This window comes from Sceloporus occidentalis, unplaced genomic scaffold (genome assembly GCF_023333645.1).
Source record: "Sceloporus occidentalis isolate IW3139 unplaced genomic scaffold, rSceOcc1.0.p SCAF_3, whole genome shotgun sequence".
In the NCBI taxonomy this organism is placed as follows: Eukaryota; Metazoa; Chordata; class Lepidosauria; order Squamata; family Phrynosomatidae; genus Sceloporus; species Sceloporus occidentalis.
In genome coordinates this window covers 44,772,224-44,786,004 of record NW_028316983.1, presented here as the reverse complement: position 1 = coordinate 44,786,004, position 13,781 = coordinate 44,772,224, and the positions used below count along the sequence as shown (strand labels likewise).

Genomic DNA, 13,781 nt, shown 5'->3' with positions numbered 1-13,781 from the left:
CATGCTTCTTGAAATAGATTTATAAGTCTGGCTTCATTAAAAAAAAGAAAAAAAAAAGCAAATTCCTAATCCTCGAGGTTTTGCGATTTGTGGCCAGCATGCCTGTAAGAGTTTCTGCTGGTAAAGCCTTTATGCCCTGCACATGTCTATCCCTCAGGGCTTCTATGTTCAGCTCCCCTCACTACACATTTCCACTTTTTCCTTGCCAACCTGTCTCCTGTATTAAAAATGAGTAGTATTCTACATGCACACATTTTACTAATATAATATCCAGTGCAAACACAATTCTCTCTATGAAGACTTCTCTGGGATGGATACTGTACAATCTCAATTATGCTCCTTTCTTCAAATTCTAAAATTTGACCCAACATTCAGAAAAGATCTTCATTCCTTCTAATCAACCAAGGACACAGAATATGAAGAGGTGACTTATAGCAAGAATGGAAATGTATATTGGTCCAGCCATCTCGGGATTGTCTAAATCAAGGGTGGGCAAAATACAAGGGGCTTCCAGCCCCAGTAAAGGGGGCAAGAAATTGTTTGAAAAGGGGGACAGTGGTGTGTGGGGGGCCTTTCCATCACATTTGGAGGCCCACGGACCCCCAGGGGTGAAAAAAGGGGGGTTTAATTTTAAAAATGCACCAAAATGCCCCTCCATGTTTTGGCCTCCGCTGGGCCAATATAGGCTCTGGAGAAGCCTTTTATAAAACAGTGACTTCCACTTGCTGCTATTAAAAAAGGTCTTACCTAGGCCTAAATGGCTCAGGAAGGTTCCAAAACATGGTGAAAATGCCTCCATATCCCCTTGAGATTGTTTGATGGCAAGAAGACCCTTTCTCTAATTTAGCCTGGGGCTTTTCACATTCAGAACATGTGCTCTACCAGTCAAAGCTTGGAAAAGTTACTTTCTGGACTGCATCTCTGAAAATTCTCTAAGTAGCATGGCCACTGATAATGCAATCTAGGAATTCTGGGAGCAAAAAAAGCAGTTTTTTCTAGCTCTGCCCTGCACAACAATAGAAGCCATTGAGAAAAACCCATGCCTTGTGCATCTGCCCACAATCCCAAGCTACACAATATAGTCAAAGCACGAACTCTCAAACCAAAGTGGGAGTGGGTAAAAAAAAAAAAAAAAACAAGCCACATGTTTAATTTGCAAGCTTCCAACAACTTCCAACAACTGGTATCTGTTTCAGTAACACAATCAGAAGCAACAGAGACAGTTTCTTTAAGTACTCTTAAGAATACTTAATGTCCTAAAACTACTAGCATTTTAATAAAGGCAAAAACATGAAAAGAAATCATAAAAAGAAAGAATCATAGAATCATAGAATCATAGAATCATAGATACGTAGAGTTGGAAGAGACCACTAGGGCCATCCAGTCCAACCCCCTGCCATGCAGGAAATCCAAATCAAAGCATCCCTGACAGATGGCCATCCAGCCTCTGTTTAAAGACCTCCAAGGAAGGAGACTCTATCACCTTCCGAGGAAGTGCATTCCACTGCCGAACAGCCCTTACTGTCAGGAAGTTCCTCCTAATGTTCAGGTGGAATCTCTTTTCCTGTAGCTTGCATCCATTGTTCCGGGTCCTGTTCTCTGGAGCAGCAGAAAACAAGCTTGCTCCCTCCTCAATATGACATCCTTTCAAATATTTAAACAGGGCTATCATATCACCTCTTAACCTTCTTTTCTCCAGGCTAAACATCCCCAGCTCCCTAAGTCGTTCCTCATAGGGCATGGTCTCCAGACCCTTCACCATTTTTGTCGCCCTCCTTTGGATACACTCCAGTTTCTCAATGTCCTTTTTGAATTGTGGCGCCCAGAATGAATACACAAAATATTTTTATTATAGGGATGTGTTGCATTCAATGTGTTGCATTCAAAACATGCTGTGGTAGTTTTTTGTGGGTTTTTCTGGCTATGTGGCCAGAGTTTCTTTCTGACATTTCACCAGCATCTGTGACTGGCATCTTCAGAGAAGATGCTGGCGAAACGTCAGAAAGAAACTCTGCTAGAACATGGCCACGTAGCCCAAAAAACCCACAAAAACTATGGATGCCGGCCATGCTGTGGTAGCTTTATGCTCCATATCTACTACCACTTCTTGACCAGAAATCCGAGAAAAACTTGTGAGATAGTCCAGCAGTAGATAGAAAAGTTCAGGTGATAAAGGGGAATAACAATGAATAGGCCATTCAGCTAGTTAGTTGAAAGATTGCTTTGAATAAAGACTGAAGGACTGCATGCCTTACTCTGGATAGTTCCACAGACATATCATTCTATTTGAAAACAACAAAGAACCCAGGGACTCACAACCACCAGCCCATAAAGTAGATTAGCCTGAAAATATATGACTGGGCCAAAGACTTCCATGGCAGAATACAGATTTGAACCAGTTCCTAGCTTGTTCCAGTTTAATTCCAATACTCAGCACCAAGGCAGGTTACTAGTGACCTTCCAAAATGATGTTGGACTGGAACTCCAAGACACCCTAGCCAGCACATCCAAGGGTGGAGTATGATACTCATCCTACACCATTAGTGGGTCAAAGGCTGTAAATTGGTTTATAGCAGTGGCAATACCACCATTTTCAAAAAACGACAGTTAGTGAAACAGTTTCTCAAAAACAGTCTGCAGCTTCCCCCACCTCCCAGGGAACAGGCTAAATCCCAGAGCAAAGAGGAAATAAACCTAGTGCTCCCAGATAAGGAAATCATATGACTCCAAGCAAAGTCTATCCTGCCAAGCTAATCTTCACCAAACCATCTAAGTGCCTTTCCTACTACTGCCCCCAACATACACCAAGAGCTGTCAAGCTGATCGTGCTCCACTGCTCCCAGAGCCCCGCTTTGTGCAAAACAGCCACCACAGCTACAAAATGACCACAATCCTCAAGTAAGGTTCCTTGCCTATCAACATATTCTGCTCTGTCCCTCCATTGCTTCTTCTTCCACTTCTTCTTCTCCTATATACTACTCCAAGCTTTCCTTGTGTCATCCTTGTTTTTCCCTCTTTCCATTTCCCTCCATCCATCTGTGTTCTTGCAGATTTGTCTTCCATTTCTATCTCTCCTTCTCTCTTACTACTGTGCGCCCGCATCATATGCGGGTGCATTATACGCTGCTTTCAGCATATGCCACCAGCATACTCTGAAAGCAGTGCTGGTTCTTCCGGTGCCATGCACCAGAAGAAACAATGGTGCATGTGTCCATGGTGCGCGCACGCCACATGCCGCCTCAAGCATGAACCCCATTACTTGTAGTGGGGCTTGAGCATACGCGCTTTTTGTTTTATCTCCAGACCTACTCACCTTCTTACACAAAATTAGTTGTGTTGAAGAAAGGAGTGGGAGTGGTAGGTTAGTTAAATGGTGAATATGGGTCCCACATTAATAATGGAAATTCAAATCAGCATCATCACAAGTGAATGACTGGCCCAAGAAATGTGGAAGTCACAACCACAAGTGATTTCTGGTTCCCTGACTTCACGTACACTCTCCAGTAAGAGCTATTTTGATGAGTGCTTTCAAAATCCAAGATAGAAAGAAGAAAAGCAGAGACAGAGAGAAAAGTTCTATCAAATAAGTGACCATCTGCCTCTCTTTCCATTCCACCTGCAATTGCTCTGAATGATTGGAAATCATCTAAGGTTTTCAAAAAATCTCATTATGGTCTTGTTATATTTTATTTATTTTTGTCTCATGTTTTCCCCAGAACTGGGACTTGGCAGGTTACAGCATCCAAAACAGATGTTTAACTTGTTGCCTGTAGGTTCCATGTTTGTAAAGCTTTCAGGCCCTGACTGCTGAAAGCTCATAGAAATGAACAAGAGCAAGGAGGTTTGGAGGCCTTGCAAAGCTATGTCTGAGACCGTAGAGGAGGTACTGTGAAGAAGAAAGGACAGAACCATGCTACAGCAAAGTCACCTCAACTATAGATCCATTCATGTGTACAACATTAGAAGCCTTGCTGCAAATGCAAACAGATACATCAGATAGAAGACCCAGACTGTTTTGCTGCTTACAGCACAGCTGGGGAAACTACAGGCAACCCACCTTTTTTGCATGCCAGAAAGCCTTTTCAACTCTTCACCCTGCACTGCTTCACTCTGCACCCTCCCAAAAAAACTATTGGGAAAAATTGCAAACAAAAATGATAAAAATAAAAATGGCTCAAATGCCATTCTTGGAAACCCCTCAAAAGATGCAGATCAAAAAAAATGCACAATCAGGCCCAAGAGATGTGCACATTGCAATCAGAAGTGATTTCTGGTCACTCTAAGACCAAAAACCACATGTGAGGCCTGTTGTAGGTATAAATACTGGCCTCTGCTGCAATTGCCCAGCCCAGGAGCCACACCAAAGCCACGCTCCAGTCCTTAGGGCTGGAGCGTGGCTTTGGTGTGACTTCTGGACTCTTAGGACGCATGCATCATTGAATCACCATACCTCCACTGTGACTCGAAGCAGCTTTATTTTGGCTGTCTGTAACAGGCCACAGAAAGCTATTTTTCACTAATAAGGATCAGCCATCTTGCATGAAGCCATTACTCTACATTATCTCATCTAATGCAGCCTCTCTATAACTTTGTGCTTCCCTGCCCCTTCTCGTGTCAAGAAACCTGTATGGCCTCCTAGGCCAAGAAGAAAATAACTATTGCTATTATCTTTTTTCTTGTTATACATGTGTGCGTTTTGTTTTGTGTTTTGCTCAAGAAGCTCTTCCGCTCATTAGACATTCAGGGCTTGCACAGTCTTCCTGGAAAACAGGCTGGAGATGCAAAGAATAAATAGCATGACATCAGGTGCCAAAAGAGCAAAACCTGACTTATTTAGAAGGGCCACTTTACTCTGGCTCAAAACCAATTTGTCTGTCTCTGTGAAGAAACACAGCAACCTATTCTATAATGCCACTGCATAATATGCTGTCGTCATATTGCAAGTATAGTACAAATAACTCCTTTAAAATCTTATACTGAAGCACAACAATCCCCTACTCACAGTTGTTTTATTCAACAGCACTCGGAATAGTGACTGCTTCAGGCTTTGTGTTCATACCAGGAAAAAAAATTATCCCCAGCCAAATAATCGCTTCCAATTATGTTACAATATAATATTATAAAATATTCTTACAAGCGACCTCCCTCCTTCCGAAGGGTTCGGGTGGCTTATCTGAGACAGCTTTCCCCTCCGTGCACAAGCAATTATAAAGCAACCATGTATATTGAAAGGAGCTCTCTGTAGGGCATTGCTTGGGAGGTCTCTAGCTACATAATTGCAGTTAATACTATGATGAAGATTTTAAATAGGTCATATGTGTCCAAGGACACAGCCTTATTATTTATTGGAGATTGCTATTTACAGAAATGCTGCTGTAAGATATGTTTACCAGAGCTGGCCTCAACAACGATCCAATTAGGTTAATCATCATCCTCACCACTGATTTTATTAAAAAGAATGCAAAAAAAATACCCTGTCATTTTTCAGATTTGTCATGTAATTAGAAAATTCCTTAACAATTAAGGAATAGGCTCACCTTATGGGTTCACCTTGACCCTAGAGTCAAGACAAATCTATCATAGGATTTTTCTTGGAAGGTTTCTTCAGAGGGGGTTTGCCATTGCCATCCTGAGGCTGAGAGACAATGGCCTGTTACAGACTGCCAAAATAAAGCTGCTTCGGGTCTCTTTGGAGGTATGCTATTTAAATGATGCATGGGTCCTATGAGTCCGGAGGTCGCGCCAAAGCCACACTCCATTCCTAATCACTGGACTGCAGCTTTGGTGCAGCTTCCAGATTCTTAGGATGCATGCATCATTTAAACAGCATACCTCCAAAGAGACCCGAAGCAGCTTTATTTTGGCAGTCTGTAACAGGCCTATGACTTTTCCAAAGTTACCCAATGGGATATGAACCCTGATCTCTAGAGTCATAGTACAATGCTCAAACCAACTTCCTAGCATATTTATGGGCAAGTGATATCCATCAAGGACTTTCCTACTCACACTCTTCCATGCAGCATTGCTAAGTCCCCTTTGCAAGGGCATGAACTTTCGTCATGCATGAAACCGAGGAACCATCAACTAACACATGCTCTGCAATGCTTACTGCAAAATAAATGTTTAAAGACAGCTGGAAGTGGAGCTTGGATTTTATTACCACTTATTTAGTCACATCAAAGAAATCATGTGAAGCCCTACATACAGAACATACAACAAAGGCCCTGTCCTTGAAGCTTATAAACTGTATTTGCCAAATGTAATTGGGAAGTAGGTCAGGAGCTGACAGGTTGTGGGCAATGTGTTGGGTATGTAGGGAACAAAAAGTGGTGGAGGAGCAAGAAAGAACTCTCCCTTCACAACTACAATGCTCTAAGAAACAGATCTTAATATAGTACTTAAAAAAGGAGAGGAGTCAACTGATAAAGCAAGATGAATAAGAAACAGCATGGCAGAAGGCTTGAAGAGTGAAAATGGAGAAAGAGACAAAGGCAACTGAAAGCAGATGAGCTTGTGCAGTAAAGAACAAGGAGGACTCTTGCTGTTAGACACAAAAGCAGGGCCCAAGGGAGTGGGAGGCGCCTCCCTGCTCCATCTACCAGCTTACCCTCCTTTCTCCCACCTTGGAATTCAGAGGCCTTAACTGTAACAGAGGTCAACTAAAAGCTTCTTCAGCTTATACCCAGTTCTCCATAGAATAACAAATAGTGAAATGAGTAGTCACTGCCAAACATCTATATTTTGCACAACAAGCTGTCTTGCTCACTCTATCATAAGCTGTATCTTTAATGCTGCTCTGTCATCAGGAAACTGGGAAGCAGTGCCAATATGACACCACCTTTTTTTGTAGAAGAATATTTTCAAAGCAGGCAATTGTGCCAGGAGAGTTTTCAAACCAATGATTTCCAAATTCTGATCCTCCAGGCATTAACTGTCATGGCCAATGATCTGGGATTCTGGGAGCCAAAGTCCAAAACTTCTGTTTTACACAAATCTTTTTAAAAACATGTTACATATACAAAATCCCTATCAAATGTAAAGCAAAACCTGAAGCTAGACCAGAATGAGTTAATTTTCCTCTCCATTCCTTATCACTACCACTCTGCTCTCTTCCCTTAAACTTACAAAGCAGCAGCATGGCTCATTACATTTTTGATACCAGCATAACATGCTCCTGCAACATCCAAGGCCACCAGAGAAAAAAATGAAAAAAGTTATTCTCGTTTCTTGAAATTCCTATGCAATGCTGGAAGGATATAAAGAACTGAATTTACATTAATTACAACCAGGAATCCTGGCAGAGAGTATTGCAGCAACAAGCCTCTAGGAAAGAGATGGGCAACCATGGCCCTCTGAATATTTTTGATCTACAGTCCTAGAGCTTCACCGTCATCAGGAGATTCACAGTTGCCTACACCTATTTCGGGCCTAACTAGAGGGCTCTTTGCAGATATTCCCTGTATAAAATGAAGAACAGGGGCTCCTACACATGGCTAATGAAGACTAGGGGGCTCAACAGATCTCCCCAACAGATCTCCTCCAGCCGGCCCTTTCCTAGCCTGATCAGGGTCATGGCAAACTCATGTCGCAGCCCCAATCCAGCTTTTCGAGGGCGCCATAGCTGTGGCAGCACAGCTATATGGCACTCCTTCGGTGCCGTGTCATTTGGATGAAGTGCCAGAAGCAAGCCAAGCACCGTGTGGAGTGTCACGTGGTGTCAGGGCACTCTGGGGGCAGAGTTGGGCGTGCATCATGAGGATGCTATGCCCTGACTCTGCCCCCAGGCTGGCCTTTTAGGCCGGCCTGTAAAGGTCCTAGGAGATCTTTAAGTCCAAACCTGTCACAAAAGAATCATCAACAGCATGACAGAATATGGGAAAGCAGGGAATAAATCCAGGTTTAAAATCCCTTTTGAAAATAAATAGTTTTGCTCATTTCACTCCCCCATTCCAATCCTGGCCTGTGGAATACTTGTCATTTTTACTTCAAACCCGTGCTTGGCTGTGAAATTCACTGTGCAAGTTACCTCCTTTCTAAACCCAACTATTACACAGGGTACTGTGGGATTAAAACTAGGTAAAGCTATTTTTACCTTTATAAAATCATGGGCAGAAACTGGAGGTGGTGGGAAAGAATCTAAAATCTTGAAAAGAAGGAAAAGTGCAAGAGTCCTGAGCTGAAACCAAGCTTTAGTTGAAACCTCTAACAACCATTTATCAGACCCCTGGCTCTTTCCAGAAAACACTAAATCAGTGGTCAATAACAGAGCATCTCTTCTAGAATAAACACAAGAGAGAAAATGCCCTATTTAGCATATTCCCTATATGCATTGTCATTGCCTCAGCACCCAGAAGTCAAAACAGAACATAAATGTTGAGAGTACTCTATATTTGAACATCTCTAGATTTCCTTCCCTCCAATAAAACAAGGAATGCAAAGAGAAGCTAAGCACAAATCATATTTAAAACTTACTACCAAGTGTTGTGTTTGGAATCATTATGTGATTGGATAGCCAGCATCACCTGCAAGAAATCACTTACAATAAGGAAGAAAACCTCTTTTAAAATGATTGGGCCAGAGATGGGAAAGTGATAAAACACTAGACTTTTTTTAGGACTGAGTGAAGCAGAAATTCTATGTCAAGGTGGTCTCCCAATCCAGATCTATTGAAAGACTGACAGGGAAAAGCAATACAGTTGGCCCTCTGTATCCATGGATTCCACCACCCACAGGTTGAAAATACTTCTACTACTACTACTTATTATTATTATTATTCCCCAAAAAACAAGTCTTGATGTTGCCATTTTATATAAGGGACACCATTTTACTTACACCATTCTATACAATAGGACTTGAGCATCCAAAGATTTTGGTATCCACAGGGGTCCTGGAACCAAACTCCAGCAGATCATGACTGCCATCCACTTCCTCCTACCAACAAAAAATGCTTAGCATTCAAGACAGGCATCACATGATTGTGGCCTGAGCCATGCTGCAATCCCACTTCCAGGAAGAGCATAAGATAGAAGCACTCGTTCTGCAAACTCATCTAGAGAACAATGCATCCCCACTAAATCAACCTGCTTTGATGGCTCTGCCAGTTTCCCTTCAAGGCCTTCAGACCCAAAAAAAAGCTTACTCCTAGCTATCTGTCAATATTCCCAGTGACCCACTGTCTCCATCCCACATATTGTTGTCTCTGGTGGATGTCTCCATTCGCCCTTTCCTTGAATGCACACTTTCAAGCTACTACTGCGGATGCACAAGGGAAGGAAGGAGGGGAAGGGAGGAACACAAGGCTAAGTAAGTCACGGCTTTCCATCTGGGAAATTCTCAGCAGCTGGGATGCTCCAAATGGCTTTTCTCAAGTCTGTGCTAGGAAATATTTTCACAGAAAACCCTATCATAATTTTAAATTGGCTTTCTGAGGTTTCTAAAAAATATGATAATCACACATGCACACGGCGCTACTCATCGCTGTATTGATCAGAAAAGATGGAGAAGGAGTTGCTACCAGCCATCACAGGAGGTGCGTCTTTGCGCTCCACCAGGGACCCAGCCTACATCCAGCAATCCTTAGCCTAGATTTCCCCTCCCCACAAAGGCAGCCTAGGACTCCCAGCCTCTCCGATCCAAATGAGGCCAGAAACCCAGAGGGCGGCTTTTATGATTCATGATCATCCCTCATTTTTTAATTTTATTCTCTTCTCTGCCCATCTGGAGCCACCAGAAACCTAGTCAAGGAGACAAGCAAAGTGACCGTCAGCAGATGGATGATGCAAGGTGACCAGAGGCCCTCCTTTCCCAGGAGATGTCTTCCATTTCAACCTCATGTCCAGGAGGAATTTCAAATTGTCTTCCATTTTGAGCAGGACTAAGGAAGCATGGATTTCTATTTTATATGACTGCTTTGTTGAGTGTTTCTATGTTGTAAGGTCCTCCTTTTTCCTGGACTGTCTCTCTATTTGGCGGTGACTTCTCCCTCTCTGCACTTAGGACATCTGGTCACCCTGGGCAGGCAGGGATGGAGTAAGGGGGCAGGGATGCTCAGGAGCATTTGCCCGCATTGCACACGCCCTGCCTCCCTCCCTCCCTCCCTCCCTCCTTCACATTTGCAAGGAGACCAGGATGAAGGAGGGAAGACAAGGCAGGCCCCATCCATGGGGAGGGAGGGGGGGAGGGAGGGAGGGAAGGCACCCCCAGCATGCCCTCCACTAATCCCTGGGAGGGTTGCCCCTCAGGTCTCCTACCAGGCCAAGAGGAGGAAGAGGAGGAGGAAAAAGAGGAGGAAAAGGAGGAGGGAAGGGGGAAGAAGAGGAGGAGGAGAAGAAAGAGGGGGAGGAGACAGAGGAGGAAGCAGAGGGGGAGGGGAAGAGGAGGAGGAGATAGAAGAAGAGGAGAAGAAAAACAGGGGGAAGAGGCGGAGGGGAGGGGGAAGAAGAAGAGAAGGAGGAGGGGAAGGGAAGAGGAAAAACAGGGATAGGAGAGAAGTAGGGGAGCAGGATGAAGAAGAAGAAGAAGAAGAGGAAGGGGAAGGGGAGGAAGAGGAGGAGGGGAAGAAGAATGGGAAGAAGAAGAGAGGAAGAGGAGAAGGAGGGGGAAAGAGAGGGAGAAAGACGAAGAGGGCTTGGAGGCTGTCTGCTCTCCTCCTCCTCCTCCTCCTTCCCTTCTGCCTCCTCCCTCCCTGCTCCTCACCGCGATGACGTTGACGAAGGTGGTCTTGCCGGAGTACTGCAGCCCCACCAGGGTCAGCTCCATCTCCTCCTTCCAGAACAGCGCCCGGAACCAGTCCAGCAGCTTGGTGAAGAGCGCCAGCATCCTTGCCCCCCGCCGCTGCCCCGCTTCCCGGCCCCGATCGCGCAGCAGCAGCAGCAGCAGCAGCAGCAGCACCGCCAGGCCCCAGCCTCCGCCCCGGAACCAGCCGCCTATCTCCTGCCCCTTCTCGGCCTCTGAGCGGCTGAGGGCGGGGCCAGGAAGGCAGGGACGGAGACGCTCTCCCCGCCTCCCTCGTCTGCGCGGAGGGAGCCCCAGCGCCCCCTGCAGGAGGGGAGGACCCTCTGCCAGGAAACAAGGCGGGCGGCTTTAGCCTGGCTGCTGGTGGAAAGGGCCGGGCCTTTCCTTGTTTGCAGAGCCAGCGCTGGCGCTTTGGGCTTTGGCTCTGGATAGGCTGCACCAGGAGAAGTATAGTGTAGACACAGAGGTCAAGGGAAGTCATAGTGCCACTCTGTTCTGCTCTGGTCAGGCCCCACCCGGAACATTGTGTCCAGTTCTGGGCTCCACAATTCAAAAAGGATGTGGAGAAACTGGAGCCCTGTGTTCAGAGGAGGGCGACCGAAATGGAGAAGGGTCTGGAAACCATGAAGCCCTATGAGGAAATACTTAAGGAGCTGGGGATGTTTAGTCTAGAGAAGAGAAGGTTAAGAGGTGATATGATAGCCCTATTTAAATACTTGAAGGGATGTCATATTGAGGAGGGAGCAAGCTTGTTTTCTGCTGCTCCAGAGACTAGGACCCGGAGCAATGGATGGAAGCTCCAGGAAAAGAGATTCCACCTCAACATTAGGAAGAACTTCCTGACAGTCAGGGCTGTTCGACAGTGGAACAAGCTCCCTTGGAGTGTAGTGGAGTCTCCTTCCTTGGAGGTCTTCAAGTAGAAGCTGGATGGCCATCTGTCACAGGGGATGCTTTGATTGAGAGTTCCTGCATGGCAGAAAGGGGTTGGACTGGATGGTCCTTGGAGTCTCTTCCAACTCTATGATTCTATGACCAGGCTTGGCCATTAAACCCACTGAATGATGCTTGGGTGAGTCACACTCTCTCAGCCTCAGGGGAGGCACTTTGGACCAGAAAACCCCACAATTGAAGTCAAAACTCTCTCAGCCTCAGGAGAAGGCCATGGCCAAACTTCCTATGAGCAAATCTTGTCCAAAAAACCCCTGATAGAAGTCACATTCTCTACCCTCCAACAATTCACAGATGAAAACAGGAACACACTTGTGGCCCCGCAGCAGTAGAAGGCAAAAGCTCTGAATGGGAACGAACACTCAAAGTTGCACATCTGCACTGTGGAAACAATGCAGTTTGACATCACTTTTAAATGGTGTCATGGCTCCATCAAACAGAAGCCTGGGATTTGTAACTATGTGAGGCACCGGCACTCTTTGGCAGAGAAGGCTGGAGACCTTGTAAAACTACAGATCCAAGGATTCCACAGGATAAAGCTACAGCCTTTAAGTGGTGTCAAACTGCATTATTTCTACAGTATAGATGCACCCAAGATAAGCGTAAGCAGTTTGCATTGATTGATTGCGCTTTTATCCTGCCTTTCTCCCAAAATGGAATCCAAGACTGCACTCTCTCCTTCTGAATAAATTGACTGCAAACTACTTTTGAACTCAAGTCTGCACCAATTGAACTAAGCCCAAAGGATGAAAGTAGGAGGAGGAGAGAGGAACTGGGACATTTTAAAAGCAGCTGGAAAAGTGGGATAACAAGGGGATTAACTGGGACTATCCCTGCCAAACTGGGACAGTTGTAGGATATGTTACTTCATCCCGATAGTACAGGATTCCCCAGCACATCCGAGATGGATACATTTTGTAAATGGCCCTTTTTTTAAAGTACCTCCTATCATTATTATTAGTTGTGATTGTTCCTGAAAAGTCAGGTGCTGTAGAACTGTGATGGGAAGAAGGTATTTTGATTTACTGTAAGAGCTTGCAGTTATCTATACTAGATTGGCAGCAGTCTCTCATTCATAGCTATTACTCTCTTTCTTTGCACCTGAAATGAAATTATACTGCTGAAATGAAATAATGGGTTATTCAGAAGTTCTGGTACTTTAAATAATTTCTTGGGCACAAACTTCTTTAATTCTTTTTACACCAGGCTTAGTTAGTGGAAAATGTCTAGTAAAACAAAACAAAACAAAATCCTACAATGACATCATTACTACAAATCTTCTCTTGTGATTCACAAATCCAGGACAGTGGGGAGGGCAACAGAAATACTTCTGTGCTTAGCCTCACCATTGGAGCTTATCAGACAAGGGAAATTGGAAGTATAATACAATGGCAATCCTAACGCATTCATGGGGTTTAATGTTATTGCATGATAGACCACCACACGCAATTTCGGACAATGGGAAGTCAGTCCAAATGCAATCATGGAGTTTCATGTTATTGTGTCATAGACTACTACATGCAATTTCGAGCAATGGCAAGATATTTTCAGGCAATGGGAAGTCAGTTCGAAAGCAATTCGAATTCACATAAATTAGCTGAACTAATGGCCCCACTTTATTTTCATTCGAAATTAAGAGAAATTCCTCCCGTGTGATAAACTCCATTGCTTCACATGAACCTGCACAGAATCTTTTTCAGTATTGTAAGTCTAAGATTCCATGACATAGAATCAGTGGAAAGATTTTAGAGTTCTGTTCAATGAACTCCTTAGAAAGGAAAAAATACAAGTAAAATATAAATACAGTTCCTAAAGTTCTTAAGCATTTGGCTTTCCAAAGGAGTGTGGTAAAGATTGGCTAATGTAGGAAATGCCCTTCATTTCCCTGAGTATTGTGAGTTCAGGAGCATAGAGCAATAGCACAGTGAATTTCCTTTACTGGAAAAACAAAACAAAACTTTTCTCTTAGCCTTTGCTTCAGTTCAATCCTTTTTGACTTCTTGTCCATATGTATACTCCACTATGTGAGGAAAATGGTGATATGGAAGATGTCTCCAATTTTGATCACTAGCAATTTCTTTAATTTGTAAAATAGCGAG

At 44.2% G+C, this 13,781-nt stretch overlaps 1 protein-coding gene across 4 annotated transcripts in view; it reads right to left on the bottom strand.

The window, feature by feature from the left end:
• Window positions 1-10,874, bottom strand: part of ARL8A (ARF like GTPase 8A) — a 74,795-nt gene extending 63,921 nt beyond the window's left edge. For 3 of the 4 annotated variants that reach the window (XR_016280402.1, XM_089514282.1, XM_089514281.1), the window contains exon 1: window positions 10,696-10,874. Coding sequence is in view for 3 of the 4 variants with exons in the window: in XM_089514282.1 (XP_089370408.1) it covers window positions 10,696-10,818 (123 nt within the window). In the remaining variant the exon portion in view is untranslated. The remainder of the gene's footprint in view (window positions 1-10,695) is intronic. The other variant, XM_089514283.1, reaches the window with a different exon arrangement.
• Window positions 10,875-13,781: the final 2,907 nt, after the last annotated feature.